Source organism: Lynx canadensis, chromosome C2 (assembly GCF_007474595.2).
Source record: "Lynx canadensis isolate LIC74 chromosome C2, mLynCan4.pri.v2, whole genome shotgun sequence".
Lineage (NCBI taxonomy): Eukaryota > Metazoa > Chordata > Mammalia > Carnivora > Felidae > Lynx > Lynx canadensis.
Window position 1 is genome coordinate 2488794 of NC_044311.2, and position 16653 is coordinate 2505446.

The window sequence follows — 16653 nt, forward strand, 5'->3', positions numbered from 1 at the left end:
GTCGGGCTCTGTGCTGACAGCTCGGAGCCTGGAGCCCGCTTCGGATTCTGTGTCTCCCTCTCTCTCTCTGCCCCTCCCCTGCTCATGCTCTGTCTCTCTCCTTCTCTCAATAATAAATAAACATTAAAGAAATTAAAAAAAAAAAAAGTAACACATGTTGTAGCTTGCCAGAGCCACCATAGTGATTCCTCTGATGGACGAGGGTAAACTGGAAAGGATTCACCGTTTTTTTTGTTGTTGTTTTGTTTTGTTTTAAAGTAAGCTCTAGGCCCAACATGGGGCTTGAACTCATGACCCTGAGATCAGGAGTCACATGCTCTACAGACTGAGCCAGCCAGGTGCCCCAGGATTCACCATTTTTTTTTTTTAATTTTTTTTTTCAACATTTTTTATTTATTTTTTGGGACAGAGAGAGACAGAGCATGAACGGGAGAGGGGCAGAGAGAGAGGGAGACACAGCATCGGAAACAGGCTCCAGGCTCCGAGCCATCAGCCCAGAGCCTGACGCGGGGCTCGAACTCACGCACCGCGAGATCGTGACCTGGCTGAAGTCGGACGCTTAACCGACTGCGCCACCCAGGCGCCCCATCCATTTTTTTTTTTTTTTTTTAATGCCATTAAGAACATTCGTGATTCGTGGGAAGAGGTCAAAACATCAACATTAACAAAGAGCTGGGAAGAACTTGATTCTTACCCTCAGGGGCGACTTTGAGGAATTCAAGACTTCAGCGGAGGACATGACTGCAGATGTGGTGGAAACAGCAAAAGAACTAGAATTAGAACTGGAGCCCGAGAGGAACCCTTTTGCTGGTGGGAACGCAAGCTGGTGCAGCCGCTCTGGAAAACAGGATGGAGGTTCCTCAAAAAAACTAAAAATAGAACTATCCTACCACCCAGCAATTGCACTACTAGGCATTTATCCACGGGATACAGGTGTGCTGTTTCGAAGGGACACATGCACCCCCATGTTCATAGCAGCACTATCGACAATAGCCAAAGTATGGAAAAGAGCCCAAATGTCCATCAATGGATGAACGGATAAAGAAGATGTGGTCTATATATACAGTGGAGTGTTACTCGGCAACCAAAAAGGATGAAATCTTGCCATTTGCAATAGCGTGGATGGAACTAGAGTGTATTATGCTAAGCGAAATTAGCCAGTCTGAGAAAGACAAATATCATATGACTTCACTCATACGTGGAATTTAAGATACAAAACAGATGAACATTAAGGGAAAGGAAGCAAAAATCATATAAAAACAGGGAGGGGGACAAAACATAAAAGACTCTTAAATACAGAGAATAAACTGAGGGTTGCTGGAGGGGTTTTTGGTGGGGGCATGGGCTAAATGGGCAAGGGGCATTAAGGAAGACACTTGTTGGTAGGGCACATGGGTGGCTCAGTGGGTTAAGCATCTGACTTCGGCTCAGGTGATGATCTTGTGGTTTGTGAGTTCACGTCCCACGTCAGGCTCTGTGCTGACAGCTTGGAGCCTGGAGGCTGCTTCGGATTCTGTGTCTCCCTCTGTCTCTCTCTGCCTCTCCTCAACTCACACTCTGTCTCTCTCTCAAGAATAAATAAACATTAAAAAATTTTTTTAATAAAAAAGAAAAGAGGACACTTGCTGGGATGGGCACTGGGTGTTATAGGTAGGGGATGAATCATTGGATTCTACTCGTGAAATCATTCTTGCACTATACGCTGACTAACATGGATGTAAATTACAAAAAAAGAAAAAGAACAAGAAGAAAGAAATGGAGCCTGAAGACAGGACTGACTTCCTGCCTGCAATCTCACGATAAAACTTGAGCCGATGAGGCGTTGCTTCTGATGGATGAGCCAAGAAAGCGGTTTCTTGAGATGGGATCCTCTCCTGGTGAAGAGATGCCGTGACCACTGTTGAAATGACAGCAAGGGATTGAGACTATCACAGAGGCTTGGTTGATAAAGCAGTGACAGGGTTTGGGGGGATTGACTCCGATTTTGAAAGGAGTTCAAAATTGTGGGTAAAATGCTATCAAGCAGCGTCCCGTGCTATGGAGAAGTCATTTGTGGAAGGTCGTGGCACACTCCCCCGTTGTCTCAGTTTAAGAAATTGCCACAGCCTCCCCGGCCTCCGGCGAGCACCACCCCGATCAGTCAGCAGCCATCAGCGCTGAGACGGGATCCTCCACCGGCAAAAAGATTGTGACTCACTGGGAACTCAGATGCTCTGCAGCAGCATTTTTCTTGTTTTTTGGCAGTAAAGGTATGTAGACTGTTTCTTTGGATATCATGCTCTTGCACAGGCCGCAATATAGCGTAAACAAATCTGTTATATGCACTGGGAAACCACAGATTCTTTTGACTACCTTTACTGTGATATTTGCTTTATTGCAGTGGTGTGGAACGGAACCCACGCTATCTCTCAGGTATGCCCGTAGATAAAACTGTATCTAGTCAGTCCCCAAAGTGAGAGCTTACGCCAGCCCAGAAATGACAGGAAATTCGAACAGAATTCCAGCAAACTGATCTGGACACAGAAACCCCAAGCCTGTTAGATTTATGGACCAGAGGAGGAGAGAATTTGATCCTCCAGAAGCAGAAACTGTACATCTTGGGCCCCTTACCGCTGATGTTAAAACTTAACACCTTAGATCTTCGGGAGAAAATAATACTAATTTCAAAGGGTTTTACTTGACCAATAGCAACAAAGTGGACAGGAAGATGGCCTACGCTTCACATATCATACCTTAAAATATCTCCGTGGAAAACACCAGGAGGAGTAGTAATATAATAATGAAATTAGGACTATTAACTATTATGACGGGGACAGACACATTCACCGCTACCTGCAGAAGGGACGGAACAGTTTTTAAAAGGCAGTCTGAATGTACTGCAGTCTTATGTACCGTATTTACAGGCCATAGAAACATAGAAGTGACTGACTTGATAAGAACAGCTGAGGAAATAAGTCAAGATTCCATTTGTGTACATAAAGATAACAGGCCTCCACCGAATGTACATAGACCGTGGCAATCACCTTAGACCACACAGACCTGAGGCCACAAGGTGCTACCGTCAGTCGAGACCATTTAGGACACCACCTTGCGAAACAAATTATGAAAAGACAAACCCAGTAGAAACCCCAGAAACTACTTACAGTGGCAGAGAAATAGAAACAACCAATCTTTTAATGTAAATAGGCCTAAAGAAAAAAGAAACACCTGTCAACCCAGCAATCCATTTACTGTAAATACTAACCCCTTTATAAAGCCACATCCCACTAACAGATAAGTCACCAATAACCGAAGGAGAGAAAACCCCAGGGGACCCTCAAAGGGACTCAGCGTCTCTGTCTCCTGGCTAAAGCCAGAAACATCCGTCCGTGTTACAGTAACCGTATCAATAGAAAACCCTCTTGTAAATAAAAATACTACTTATACCACTATGCCGTTAGATACAGGGCCCAAGTAACAATGATACAGGATATCCTACTGATTAAGAACATTTTACCAATAAAAATGAAATACCTAAAGGACTGAGAAGTATTTAGTGACAGATTCGATTCCTAACAATTGATGACAGACCCCCCATTAAGGCTAAACGCCTTAGAGGTCCCAATTTAGGAAACGTCCTGGGAAAGCATGTAATAGGACATACTTAAATTAAGGAAAAAATTAGTGTGCCTACAATTTCACCACAGAACAACCCGGCTGGCCTGTGAAAAAGCCAGATGGGTCCTATTGGTTGACAGTAGCTTATATGATTTTAAACAAATGCTCTCCCCAAATTGGAGGAGTACCCCCGGATACAGGTGCTATCATAACCAAGATCACCACTGGATCTGGAACTTACTACAGGGTGATATGATAGGAAAAGATAGGATAAAATACAGAGGGAAAGGATAGGAGCTGAGGTCCCAGGTGGGGAAAAACACCTATTTTGGAACAATGCTGGGAGTAGGTCTGAACACAGTAAACCCCCTCAGGCTTAAGGTTCCTCTTCAGAATGTAACAGGCCCCACCTACTCCCCCTGAGGTTTCCCTCAGGAATTTGACCAAAGACCTAAGTTTGGTTTTAGGCCACCTCTCGTAATGGAATTGAGCCAATCAGGGATGGACCAGCCAGCACCTCGAGCTACCAGGCCAATAAGGGTAGGACCTGAGAGGGAAGGGGGCGGTTAAGGGGTGAGGGGTGGGCTACCCAAAACCTTGTAAAACAAGGACCCTTGCTTTTTTTTTTTTTATATATATATATATATGAAATTTATTGACAAATTGGTTTCCATACAACACCCAGTGCTCATCCCAAAAGGTGCGCTCCTCAATACCCATCACCCACCCTCCCCTCCCTCCCACCCCCCATCAACCCTCAGTTTGTTCTCAGTTTTTAACAGTCTCTTATGCTTTGGCTCTCTCCCACTCTAACCTCTTTTTTTTTTTTTTTCCTTCCCCTCCCCCATGGGTTCCTGTTAAGTTTCTCAGGATCCACATAAGAGTGAAACCATATGGTATCTGTCTTTCTCTGTATGGCTTATTTCACTTAGCATAACACTCTCCAGTTCCGTCCACGTTGCTATAAAAGGCCATATTTCACTCTTTCTCATTGCCACGTAGTATTCCATTGTGTATATATACCACAATTTCTTTATCCATTCATCAGTTGATGGACATTTAGGCTCTTTCCATAATTTGGCTATTGTTGAGAGTGCTGCTATGAACATTGGGGTACAAGTGCCCCTATGCATCAGTACTCCTGTATCCCTTGGATAAATTCCTAGCAGTGCTATTGCTGGGTCATAGGGTAGGTCTATTTTTAATTTTCTGAGGAACCTCCACACTGCTTTCCAGAGCGGCTGCACCAATTTGCATTCCTGCCAACAGTGCAAGAGGGTTCCCGTTTCTCCACATCCTCGCCAGCATCTATAGTCTCCTGATTGGTTCATTTTGGCCACTCTGACTGGCGTGAGGTGATACCTGAGTGTGGTTTTGATTTGTATTTCCCTGATAAGGAGCGATGCTGAACATCTTTTCATGTGCCTGTTGGCCATCTGGATGTCTTCTTTAGAGAAGTGTCTATTCATGTTTTCTGCCCATTTCTTCACTGGGTTATTTGTTTTTCGGGTGTGGAGTTTGGTGAGCTCTTTATAGATTTTAGATACTAGCCCTTTGTCCGATATGTCATTTGCAAATATCTTTTCCCATTCCGTTGGTTGCCTTTTAGTTTTGTTGGTTGTTTCCTTTGCTGTGCAGAAGCTTTTTATCTTCATAAGGTCCCAGTAATTCACTTTTTCTTTTAATTCCCTTGCCTTTGGGGATGTGTCGAGTAAGAGATTGCTACGGCTGAGGTCAGAGAGGTCTTTTCCTGCTCTCTCCTCTAAGGTTTTGATGGTTTCCTGTCTCACATTTAGGTCCTTTATCCATTTTGAGTTTATTTTTGTAAATGGTGTGAGAAAGTGGTCTAGTTTCAACCTTCTGCATGTTGCTGTCCAGTTCTCCCAGCACCATTTGTTAAAGGGACTGTCTTTTTTTCCATTGGATGTTCTTTCCTGCTTTGTCAAAGATGAGTTGGCCATACGTTTGTGGGTCTAGTTCTGGGGTTTCTATTCTATTCCATTGGTCTGTGTGTCTGTTTTTGTGCCAATACCATGCTGTCTTGATGATGACAGCTTTGTAGTAGAGGCTAAAGTCTGGGATTGTGATGCCTCCTGCTTTGGTCTTCTTCTTCAAAATTCCTTTGGCTATTCGGGGCCTTTTGTGGTTCCATATGAATTTTAGGATTGCTTGTTCTAGTTTCGAGAAGAATGCTGGTGCAATTTTGATTGGGATTGCATTGAATGTGTAGATAGCTTTGGGTAGTATTGACATTTTGACAATATTTATTTTTCCAATCCATGAGCAGGGAATGTCTTTCCATTTCTTTAAATCTTCTTCAATTACCTTCATAAGTTTTCTATAGTTTTCAGCATACAGATCCTTTACATCTTTGGTTAGATTTATTCCTAGGTATTTTATGCTTCTTGGTGCAATTGTGAATGGGATCAGTTTCTTTATTTGTCTTTCTGTTGCTTCATTGTTAGTGTATAAGAATGCAACTGATTTCTGGACATTGATTTTGTATCCTGCAACTTTGCTGAATTCATGTATCAGTTCTAGCAGACTTTTGGTGGAGTCTATCGGATTTTCCATGTATAATATCATGTCATCTGCAAAAAGCGAAAGCTTGACTTCATCTTTGCCAATTTTGATGCCTTTGATTTCCTTTTGTTGTCTGATTGCTGATGCTAGAATTTCCAGCACTATATTGAACAACAGCGGTGAGAGTGGGCATCCCTGTCGTGTTCCTGATCTCAGGGAAAAAGCTCTCAGTTTTTCCCCGTTGAGGATGATGTTAGCTGTGGGCTTTTCATAAATGGCTTTTATGATCTTTAAGTATGTTCCTTCTATCCCGACTTTCTCAAGAGTTTTTATTAAGAAAGGGTGCTGGATTTTGTCAAAGGCCTTTTCTGCATTGATTGACAGGATCATATGGTTCTTCTCTTTTTTTTTTGTTAATGTGATGTATCACGTTGATTGATTTGCGAATGTTGAACCAGCCCTGCATCCCAGGAATGAATCCCACTTGATCATGGTGAATAATTCTTTTTATATGCTGTTGAATTCGATTTGCTAGTATCTTATTGAGAATTTTTGCATCCATATTCATCAGGGATATTGGCCTGTAGTTCTCTTTTTTTACTGGGTCTCTGTCTAGTTTAGGAATCAAAGTAATACTGGCTTCATAGAATGAGTCTGGAAGTTTTCCTTCCCTTTCTATTTCTTGGAATAGCTTGAGAAGGATAGGTATTATCTCTGCTTTAAACGTCTGGTAGAACTCCCCTGGGAAGCCATCTGGTCCTGGACTCTTATTTGTTGGGAGATTTTTGATAACCGATTCAATTTCTTCGCTGGTTATAGGTCTGTTCAAGCTTTCTATTTCCTCCTGCTTGAGTTTTGGAAGAGTGTGGGTGTTCAGGAATTTGTCCATTTCTTCCAGGTTGTCCAATTTGTTGGCATATAATTTTTCATAGTATTCCCTGATAATTGTTTGTATCTCTGAGGGATTGGTTGTAATAATTCCATTTTCATTCATGATTTTATCTATTTGGGTCATCTCCCTTTTCTTTTTGAGAAGCCTGGCTAGAGGTTTGTCAATTTTGTTTATTTTTTCAAAAAACCAACTCTTGGTTTCGTTGATCTGCTCTACAGTTTTTTTAGATTCTATATTGTTTATTTCTGCTCTGATCTTTATTATTTCTCTTCTTCTGCTGGGTTTAGGCTGCCTTTGCTGTTCTGCTTCTATTTCCTTTAGGTGTGCTGTTAGATTTTGTATTTGGGCTTTTTCTTGTTTCTTGAGATAGGCCTGGATTGCAATGTATTTTCCTCTCAGGACTGCCTTCGCTGCGTCCCAAAGCGTTTGGATTGTTGTATTTTCATTTTCGTTTGTTTCCATATATTTTTTGATTTCTTCTCTAATTGCCTGGTTGACCCACTCATTCGTTAGTAGGGTGTTCTTTAACCTCCATGCTTTTGGAGGTTTTCCAGACTTTTTCCTGTGGTTGATTTCAAGCTTCATAGCATTGTGGTCTGAAAGTATGCATGGTATAATTTCAATTCTTGTAAACTTATGAAGGGCTGTTTTGTGACCCAGTATATGATCTATCTTGGAGAATGTTCCATGTGCACTCGAGAAGAAAGTATATTCTGTTGCTTTGGGATACAGAGTTCTAAATATATCTGTCAAGTCCATCTGATCCAATGTATCATTCAGGGCCAACAAGGACCCTTGCTTAATGTCCTGGGCATTCAAAAGAGCTTTCGTACTATTCTTGCTTTTTTTTTTTTTTTAATTTTTTTGTTAATGTTTATTCATTTTTGAGAGATGGAGGGAGACAGAGCATGAGTGGGGGAGTGGCAGAGAGAGAGGCAGACACAGAATCCAAAGCAGGCTCTAGGCTCCGAGCTGTCAGCACAGAGCCCGATGCAGGGCTTGAACTCACGAACTGTGAGATCATGACCTGAGCTGAAGTCTGACACCCAACCGACTGAGCCACCCAGGCGCCCCTATTCTTACTTTCTAATCTTACACCCTAATAAACTTCTGCCTGCTGCTCATTTTATGTCCACCTTTTCATTCTTCGAAGGAGCGAGACAATGAATCCCAAGTATCATGGCAAAAATGATCCTGCAACAGTGGTAGACTTCTCTGACATGCTGTTTGCTGTTGTAGTTGATGAGAAGAGCCAACCCATGACTAATCACATGGGAAGGCAGACAACGTGGGTTTACGAGGTTGCCTCAAGGACACCTTAACATCCCAGTAATAAGCCACAATTTCTGACACGACATTAGACTGGTCATGATCTCACAGTCCGTGGGTTTGAGCCCCGCGTCGGCGTTGGGTTCTGCGCGGACAGCTCAGAGCCTGGAGCCTGCTTCGGATTCTGACTCTGCCTCTCCCTCACTTGCAGTCTGCCTCTCTCTCTCTCAAAAATAAATGCACATTAAAAGAAAAAAAGAACTGTGAGGAATACATCGTTGTTTAATCCCCGGTCTATGGTATTTTTGTCATAGCAGCTGAGGCAGACTAAGACACTGGGATTCTAGACATTCTTATCCACTGGATAATGCCTCAAGTAAGTAAAGAAAACAAACTTAAAACTGTATGTGTGGGAAAATCCCATTTTGTTTGTGTTTTTTTGTTAGTAGGATCTTTTTTATTAAGGAAAAACAAAACAAAACAGTTTTCCAACCACACGGAGGAGGGGTATGGGTAGGGGGAGGTGTCCGTCCATCCAGCCCCAGCCCCCAGCTCATGTGGGGTAATGGCCCCCCAAATAAAAACGGTGCCTGTGTATGGGAAGGAGAGGGGTGAAAAAGCAGTAGGGAGAGGTGGGGCAAGGAGACGGACAGACGAGGTCAGTACCGGGAACGCTGACGGGTGGGAGGCCATTTCGTAACATTTCTTGTCCATCGCACCACCCTGGACACCCTTGCCTCTCAGCTGGATGGGCGTCTTGGAAGTCACGGTGACAGTGATGTTGAAAGTGGAGTTGTGCAGGTGCTCCTGGTATGAAAACCCACGGTAAATCCCCTGTCCTGCAGCAGCGAGTCCAGATTAAAAGAACATTTCTGGCTCCCGGGTGTCAGCCTATTCACGGAAAAACCTGACTGGTCCTGGCCAACCGGGACACCAGTCTCAGCTGGCATGATGTTGACAGATGTTTGGTTTTCCCGGGACGGTGGCCCAGACCGAGGGCGACTCCTCATAGCCCACGATGGCCTTGTCCTGACTGGTGCCGCCTGCGGTGAGGTCATGGATGTGGGTGTTCACCCACCTTGGTGCTGCTGCTGGGGCCACCCGGGCGGGGCTCTCGCTGGGCTGGGGGGCTCCGGCCGGCGGGGGGGGGGGGCGGGGGAGGCGGAGAGCTCGGGACTGCCCTACCCCTACAGACCGTCTCTGCTCATTGAGCCACAGCCCTCACACGGCCCCTGAAATCCCATTTTTGTATATAAAAAGCCGCTCAGCAAGGTAGAATTTTGTTTTAATTAGTAGAGAAACTACCATTTAAAATTAAGAGCCGTGGGGCACCCGGCGGGCTCAGTCGGAAGAACATGCAACTTGTGATCTCTGGGTTGTGAGTTCGAGCCCCTCTACGTTTTGTGCAGGGACTACTAAAAACAATAAATACGTAAACATAAAAAACAAAGGGACAGCTGCATCTCTGTTAGTCGAGGTCTCCCACTACTCCTTTGTTCTGGAAGGGGGATTCCTTTCAATTAGGTGGAGTAAGGGAAGCAGGGGAAAGGTGGAGCTGGGGGTGGTCGAGGCTGCTCCTCTTGTCCTGTTCTTTGGTACAAGAGTTTGCTGGGAGAAGGTTTGCAAAGTTTCCCGAAGACTTCTGGAGGCTTCTGGGAAGTGTTCAATGTGATACTTTATACGTTGTGAAAGGATTCCCACCTTCCATCGCTTTTGTGTCAGTGTGAGAACACCTAAGTTCTCTCAGCAGATTTCAACTACATAATTCGGTAGTTTAAACTACAGGCATCGTGCCATCGGTAGATCCTCGGACCTTGTTCCTCTCGTAAGGGAAAGTTTGTGCCCTTTGCCAAGCTGCCCTTATTCCCCCCCCTTCCCAGCCTCTGGCAACCACTATTCTACTATGTTTCTATGAGTTTTGCTCTTTAATTCTTTTCCTGAGTCCACACATAAGTGATACAATGCAGTGTTTGTCCTCCTCTGTCTGGTTTATTTCACTTAGGGTGATGCCTTCCGTGTTCACTCATGTTGTTGCATATGGCAGGGTTACCTTCTTTTTATGGCTGAATATATATATATAATATAATTAAATATATTGTATATTATCTTATTTAAATTTTTATAAGTATAAAATATACATAGAAAAAGGTATTTATAAACATTATAGGCATCAAATACTAGACGCTTAGGTTGTTTCCATACCATGCTGCGATGACTATTGGGGTACAGATACCTCTTTGAGCTGATGATTTTGTTACTTTGCATACATGCCCAAAAGTAGGATTGCTGGAAAGTGAATTACTGGGACCTTATGAAGATAAAAAGCTTCTGCACAGCAAAGGAAACAACCAACAAAACTAAAAGGCAACCAACGGAATGGGAAAAGATATTTGCAAATGACATATCGGACAAAGGGCTAGTATCTAAAATCTATAAAGAGCTCACCAAACTCCACACCCGAAAAACAAATAACCCAGTGAAGAAATGGGCAGAAAACATGAATAGACACTTCTCTAAAGAAGACATCCAGATGGCCAACAGGCACATGAAAAGATGTTCAGCGTCGCTCCTTATCAGGGAAATACAAATCAAAACCACACTCAGGTATCACCTCACGCCAGTCAGAGTGGCCAAAATGAACCAATCAGGAGACTCTAGATGCTGGCGAGGATGTGGAGAAACGGGAACCCTCTTGCACTGTTGGCGGGAATGCAAATTGGTGCAGCCGCTCTGGAAAGCAGTGTGGAGGTTCCTCAGAAAATTAAAAATAGACCTACCCTATGACCCAGCAATAGCACTGCTAGGAATTTATCCAAGGGATACAGGAGTACTGATGCATAGGGGCACTTGTACCCCAATGTTCATAGCAGCACTCTCAACAATAGCCAAATTATGGAAAGAGCCTAAATGTCCATCAACTGATGAATGGATAAAGAAATTGTGGTATATATACACAATGGAATACTACGTGGCAATGAGAAAGAGTGAAATATGGCCTTTTATAGCAACGTGGACGGAACTGGAGAGTGTTATGCTAAGTGAAATAAGCCATACAGAGAAAGACAGATACCATATGGTTTCACTCTTATGTGGATCCTGAGAAACTTAACAGGAACCCATGGGGGAGGGGAAGGAAAAAAAAAAAAAAGAGGTTAGAGTGGGAGAGAGCCAAAGCATAAGAGACTGTTAAAAACTGAGAACAAACTGAGGGTTGATGGGGGGTGGGAGGGGGGGGAGGATGGGTGATGGGTATTGAGGAGGGCACCTTTTGGGATGAGCACTGGGTGTTGTATGGAAACCAATTTGTCAATAAATTTCATATATATATAAAAAAAAAAGTAGGATTGCTGGATCACAGGGTAGTTCTATTTCTAACTTCTTGATGAAACTTCATTTGGTTTTCCAGAGTGGCTATACCAGTTTATACCTCCAACAAATGTGCAAGGGTTGCCTTTTCTCCACATCCTTGCTAGCATTTAGTATTTCTCGTCTTTTTGACAATAGCTGTTCTAACAGGTATGGGACGATATCTCACTGTAGTTTTGATTTGCATTTCCCCGATGATTAGTGAGCATCTTTACATGTACCCATTGGCCATTTGTATGTTTTCTTTGGGAAAATGTCTATTCAGGTCTTCTGCCTGTTTTTTTTGTTTTTTTTGTTTTTTTGTTTTTTTTATTGAGTTATCTGTTTTGCTTGTTTGTTTTTGCCATTGAGTTGATGAGTTCCTTATATATTTTGGATATTAGCCCTTATTGGACATATGGTTTGTAAATATTTTCTCCCATTCCAAAGGTTGCCTTTTAGTTTTGTTGATGGTTTCTTATTCTGTGCTTTTTAGTTTGATATAGTCTCACTTCTTTATTTTTGCTTCTGTTGCCTTTGCTCTTTGCCAAAAAATGATCACCAAGACCAACATCAAGGAGCTTATCTCCTATGTTTTCTTCTAAGAGTTTTATGGTTTCCAGTCTTTTTTTTTTTTTTTAACGTTTATTTATTTTTGAGACAGAGAGAGACAGAGCATAAACGGGGGAGGGTCAGAGAGAGAGGGAGACACAGAATCTGAAGCAGGCTCCAGGCTCTGAGCCGTCAGCACAGAGCCCGACGTAGGGCTCAAACCCACAAACTGCGAGATCATGACCTGAGCCGAAGTCGGACGCCCAACCGACTGAGCCACCCAGGCGCCCCCTATGGTTTCCGGTCTTAAATTCAAGTCTTTAATCCGTTTTGAGTTGATGTTTTTGTATAGTCTAAGATAGGGATCTAGTTTCATTCTTTTGCAGGTGGATATATGAGTTTCCCAACACCATTTATTGATGGGACTATCCTTTCCTCATTGTATATTCTTGGCTCCTTTGTCAAAAATTAGTTGACCAAATGCAAACAGACTTATTTCTGTGCTCTCTATTATGTTCCATTGATCTATGTATCTGGTATTTATGCCAATACTACACGGATTTGATTGCTATAGTTTTGTAATATAGCTTTAAATCAGAAACAGTGATGCCTCCAGGGGCGCCTGGGTGGCTCAGTTGGTTAAGCAACTGACTCTTGATTTCAGCTCAGGTCATGATCTCATGGGCTGGAGATCAAGACCCTGTAACTGGGCACCGAGGTGGAGCTTTCTAAGGATTCTCTCTCTCCCTCCCTCTATCTCTTAAAAGAAAAGAAAAGAAAAGAAAAGAAAAGAGGGGTGCCTGGGTGGCTCAGTCGGTTGAGCGTCGGGCTTCGGCTCAGGTCATGATCTCACAGTTTGTGGGTTCGAGCCCCACATCGGGCTCTGTGCTGACAGCTTAGAGCCTGGAGCCTGCTTTGAATTCTGTGTCTCCCTCTCTCTCTGCTCCTCCCCCACTCATGCTCTGTCTCTCTGTCTCCTTCAAAAATAAATAAAAACATTTAAAAAAAAGAAAAAGAAAAGAGAGAAAGAAAGAAAGAAAGCCTCCAGCTTTGTTCATTCTCCAGATTTTGGGGGCTATTTGGAGTCTTTTGTAATTTCATATGAATTTTAGGATTATTTTTTCTATTTCTGTAAAAAATGCCATTGGAATTTTGATAGATTGCATTAAATCTATAGATGGCTCTGGGCATTATGGATATTTTAATGATACAACTCTTCTAATCTGTGAACACAGGCTAGCTTTACATTCTTGCATGTCTTCTTTACTGTCTTTCATCGGTGTTTTATAGTTTTTTTTTTTTTTTTAAATTTTTTTTTCAACGTTTATTTATTTTTGGGACAGAGAGAGGCAGAGCATGAACGGGGGAGGGGCAGAGAGAGAGGGAGACACAGAATCGGAAACAGGCTCCAGGCTCTGAGCCATCAGCCCAGAGCCTGACGCGGGGCTCGAACTCACGGACCGCGAGATCGTGACCTGGCTGAAGTCGGACGCTTAACCGACTGCGCCACCCAGGCGCCCCATCATCGGTGTTTTATAGTTTTGAGTGTGTAGCTTTTTCATCTCCTTGGTTAAATTTATTCCTAAGTATTTTATTATTTTTGAAACTATTGTAAATGAGATTGCTTTCTTAATTTCTCTCGAATAGTTCCAATAGTGTATAGGAATGCAATTGATTTTTATACATTTTGTATCTTGCAACTTTATTAAATTGTCCACGTTTCATTCTTTTTTAATTTTTTAATGTTTATTCATTTTTTGATAGAGAGAGACAGAGCGTGAGTGGGGGTGGGTGGGCAGAGAGAGAGGGAGACACAGAATCCAAAGCAGGCTCCAGGCTCCGAGCTGTCAGCACAGAGCCCCACGGGGGGTTCCAACTCACAAACCGTGAGATCATGACCTGAGCCGAAGTCGGATGCTTAACCGACTGAGCCACCCAGGCGCCCCTCCATGTTTCATTCTTAAAGCCAACTATAAGCAAGGCTAATCCTTTGGGTTCTCTTCCTGAGCCTAATGGAAGGACAGAAACATACAGTACATATGATGTACTATGTATACCTGTTAAATACATACGTAGTAGAACCTATAGTATATATATATGTATATATATATATACACACGCTATATATACATATATACACTATATATATATATACACTATATATATACACACTATATATATATATATACACTATATATATATATATACACACTATGAGCACTTACAAGTCAATAAGAAATGAGTAACCCAATAGAAAAATGGCAAAAGGCTAAAAACAAGCAGCTAACAGAAACAACAGAAATAACTCACACTTAGTTCGAGCCCCGCGTCAGGCGTGGGCTGATGGCTCGGAGCCTGGAGCCTGTTTCCGATTCTGTGTCTCCCTCTCTCTCTGCCCCTCCCCCGTTCATGCTCTGTCTCTCTGTCCCAAAAATAAATAAACGTTGAAAAAAAAATTAAAAAAAAGAAAGAATGACAATGCCTTTCTCCTTAGTTTAACGGAACGGTCCTTATGAAATTCAATGCTCATTGTTATACTCTATTTCCTAATTCTTGTCCCCTATTTTTAGGCACCAATGTCTGTCAACAATGCTTCTTTCTCTCCTGTCGAAGCCGGTCTTCGTTCATTCTTTGAAACAGCCCACCCCTTCCAACGGATTGGACCGTATTCCCGGCAGTATATTCCTCAGAATTCGGAGCCTGTTCTGAACAGTACATTTCCCAAGAGTGAATCTCACCCTCGGGACTACTGACATTTTAGGCTGGGTCAGTTTTTGCTGTGGGGCCCAGTACTGTGTGTGTAGGTAGCATCACTGGCTTCTACTCTACCTTCCGGATGCCAGCAGCATCCCTCCCCTGTCATCCTCCGCCCCCTCGAGTTGTTAAAACCCAAAATGTCCCAGACACTGCTGAATGTTCTCTGGGGGACAGAATTACTTCTCCCTGAGAACTACTACACAAATGCCCTGGGGAGTAAGAGCAGTGAAGTCCTCTCATAGTCCGCGTGACCGTGGGGAACTTGGACTAGCCAGGCCCCACACAAACTACAAAGTGGGTGAAAGAACTCACTTCTGGGACTTGTGGATGAGTCACTTTGTTGTCTTAAAGGTGCTGGAGGTTACTGTTGAATCATCACCTCCCAAAGACGAATATTAATTTTCATAGAGTACAGCCTGACATCAAAGTAGAGTATACTTTTCCATCTGCCCTATAATTTGCAAGGCCACGTCTCTCTTAATGAGGCATTACACATTATTACTTTTAATCGACCTACCTTGCTTCCAAATGTATCTTCTTCGGATCATTCCTGGGCAATATTCCTTTTAATTCCCTTAGATTTGGCCCAAAGAGTCGAAATTATTACTTGGAAATTTAATCTTGTAGGTTTTTTTTTTTTTTTTTTGATGGTGGTTGTTATTTGGCATATGGTACATATGTATTTGGTACATGAATTTTAGGTTGTCTGATACACAGTTATTAAAAACTTTTAATTGTAGCCTTTATTTTTTTTTTTTTCTGGAAAATGTCATCCTTTAGTATGATGAAGTGTCCTCCATCATGTTTAAGTCTTTTTGGCTTGCATCGTCTGACAGCAAGATAACCACCTTTGCATTCTTATTGTTTCATTTGTCTTGTGTATCTTTGTCTAGTCTTATTTATCCTTTCTGAATCACTTCGTTTAAGTGTATCGCCTCTAGGTGACTTTTGAGGCATCATAAACCATACCAGAACTTAGTGGCTTAAATCAAGAGCCATTCAGCTCATAATTCTGTTGTTTGGTTGGCGTGCGTCGTCTGGGCTGGCTCAGCTAATCTCTGCCGGGCTTGCTCCTGTGTTTGAGGTCAGCAAGGGGGCTGGCCGGTGGCTGGATTCTCTGAGATAGCTTTGCTCACATGTCTAACAGCTAGCTGGTTGTCGGCTAGGCCTGGGAGAGTGACTGGGCCATGGGTCTTTCATAATCCAGCAGGCTAAACTGCACAGTCAGAAGTCACAGGGTTTCAAGTGCAGCACGAAGGGACCAGCCCTGATGACTGAAGGGTCACTTGCATTCCAACTGCTGATGCCCACTGGCCAAAGCAATTCACAGCAACAACCCAGACTTAAGGGCTGGAGGAAAAGACTCCACAGCTTGATGGGAAAGATTTTGCACACGGCAAAGTCACAGATGAAGGGAGGGTAAGAATTTGTGGCCAATTTTATCATCTATCATATCTAGGTTTTCCTTTGCGAGCCAACATAAAAGTCTTCTCCTTTCAATGGTTGATTTAAACCCAATTACATTTATGATTGTTATGTTCAATCTCAATTTTGTCACACTTTTCAGTGCTTTACTTGTTAAGTGTATCATTATTTTTACTGTTTTTCCCCATTTGGCCTATTTGTTCTTTTTAATTTTCTTCCTCCTTCCTTCCTTCCTTCCCTTTCTTTCCTTTTCTTTCTTTCTTTCCTTTTCTTTCCTTTCTTCCTTCCTTTTT

The 16653-nt window shown here is 42.7% G+C and overlaps 1 protein-coding gene across 1 annotated transcript in view; it reads right to left on the reverse strand.

The window, feature by feature from the left end:
* Window positions 1-2828: 2828 nt before the first annotated feature.
* Window positions 2829-16653, reverse strand: part of LOC115523825 (profilin-1-like) — a 16064-nt gene continuing 2239 nt past the window's right edge. The window contains 4 exon segments of the mRNA XM_032594803.1: window positions 2829-2832; window positions 8775-9069; window positions 9072-9246; window positions 9248-9462. Coding sequence (XP_032450694.1) covers window positions 2829-2832; window positions 8775-9069; window positions 9072-9246; window positions 9248-9462 — 689 coding nt within the window.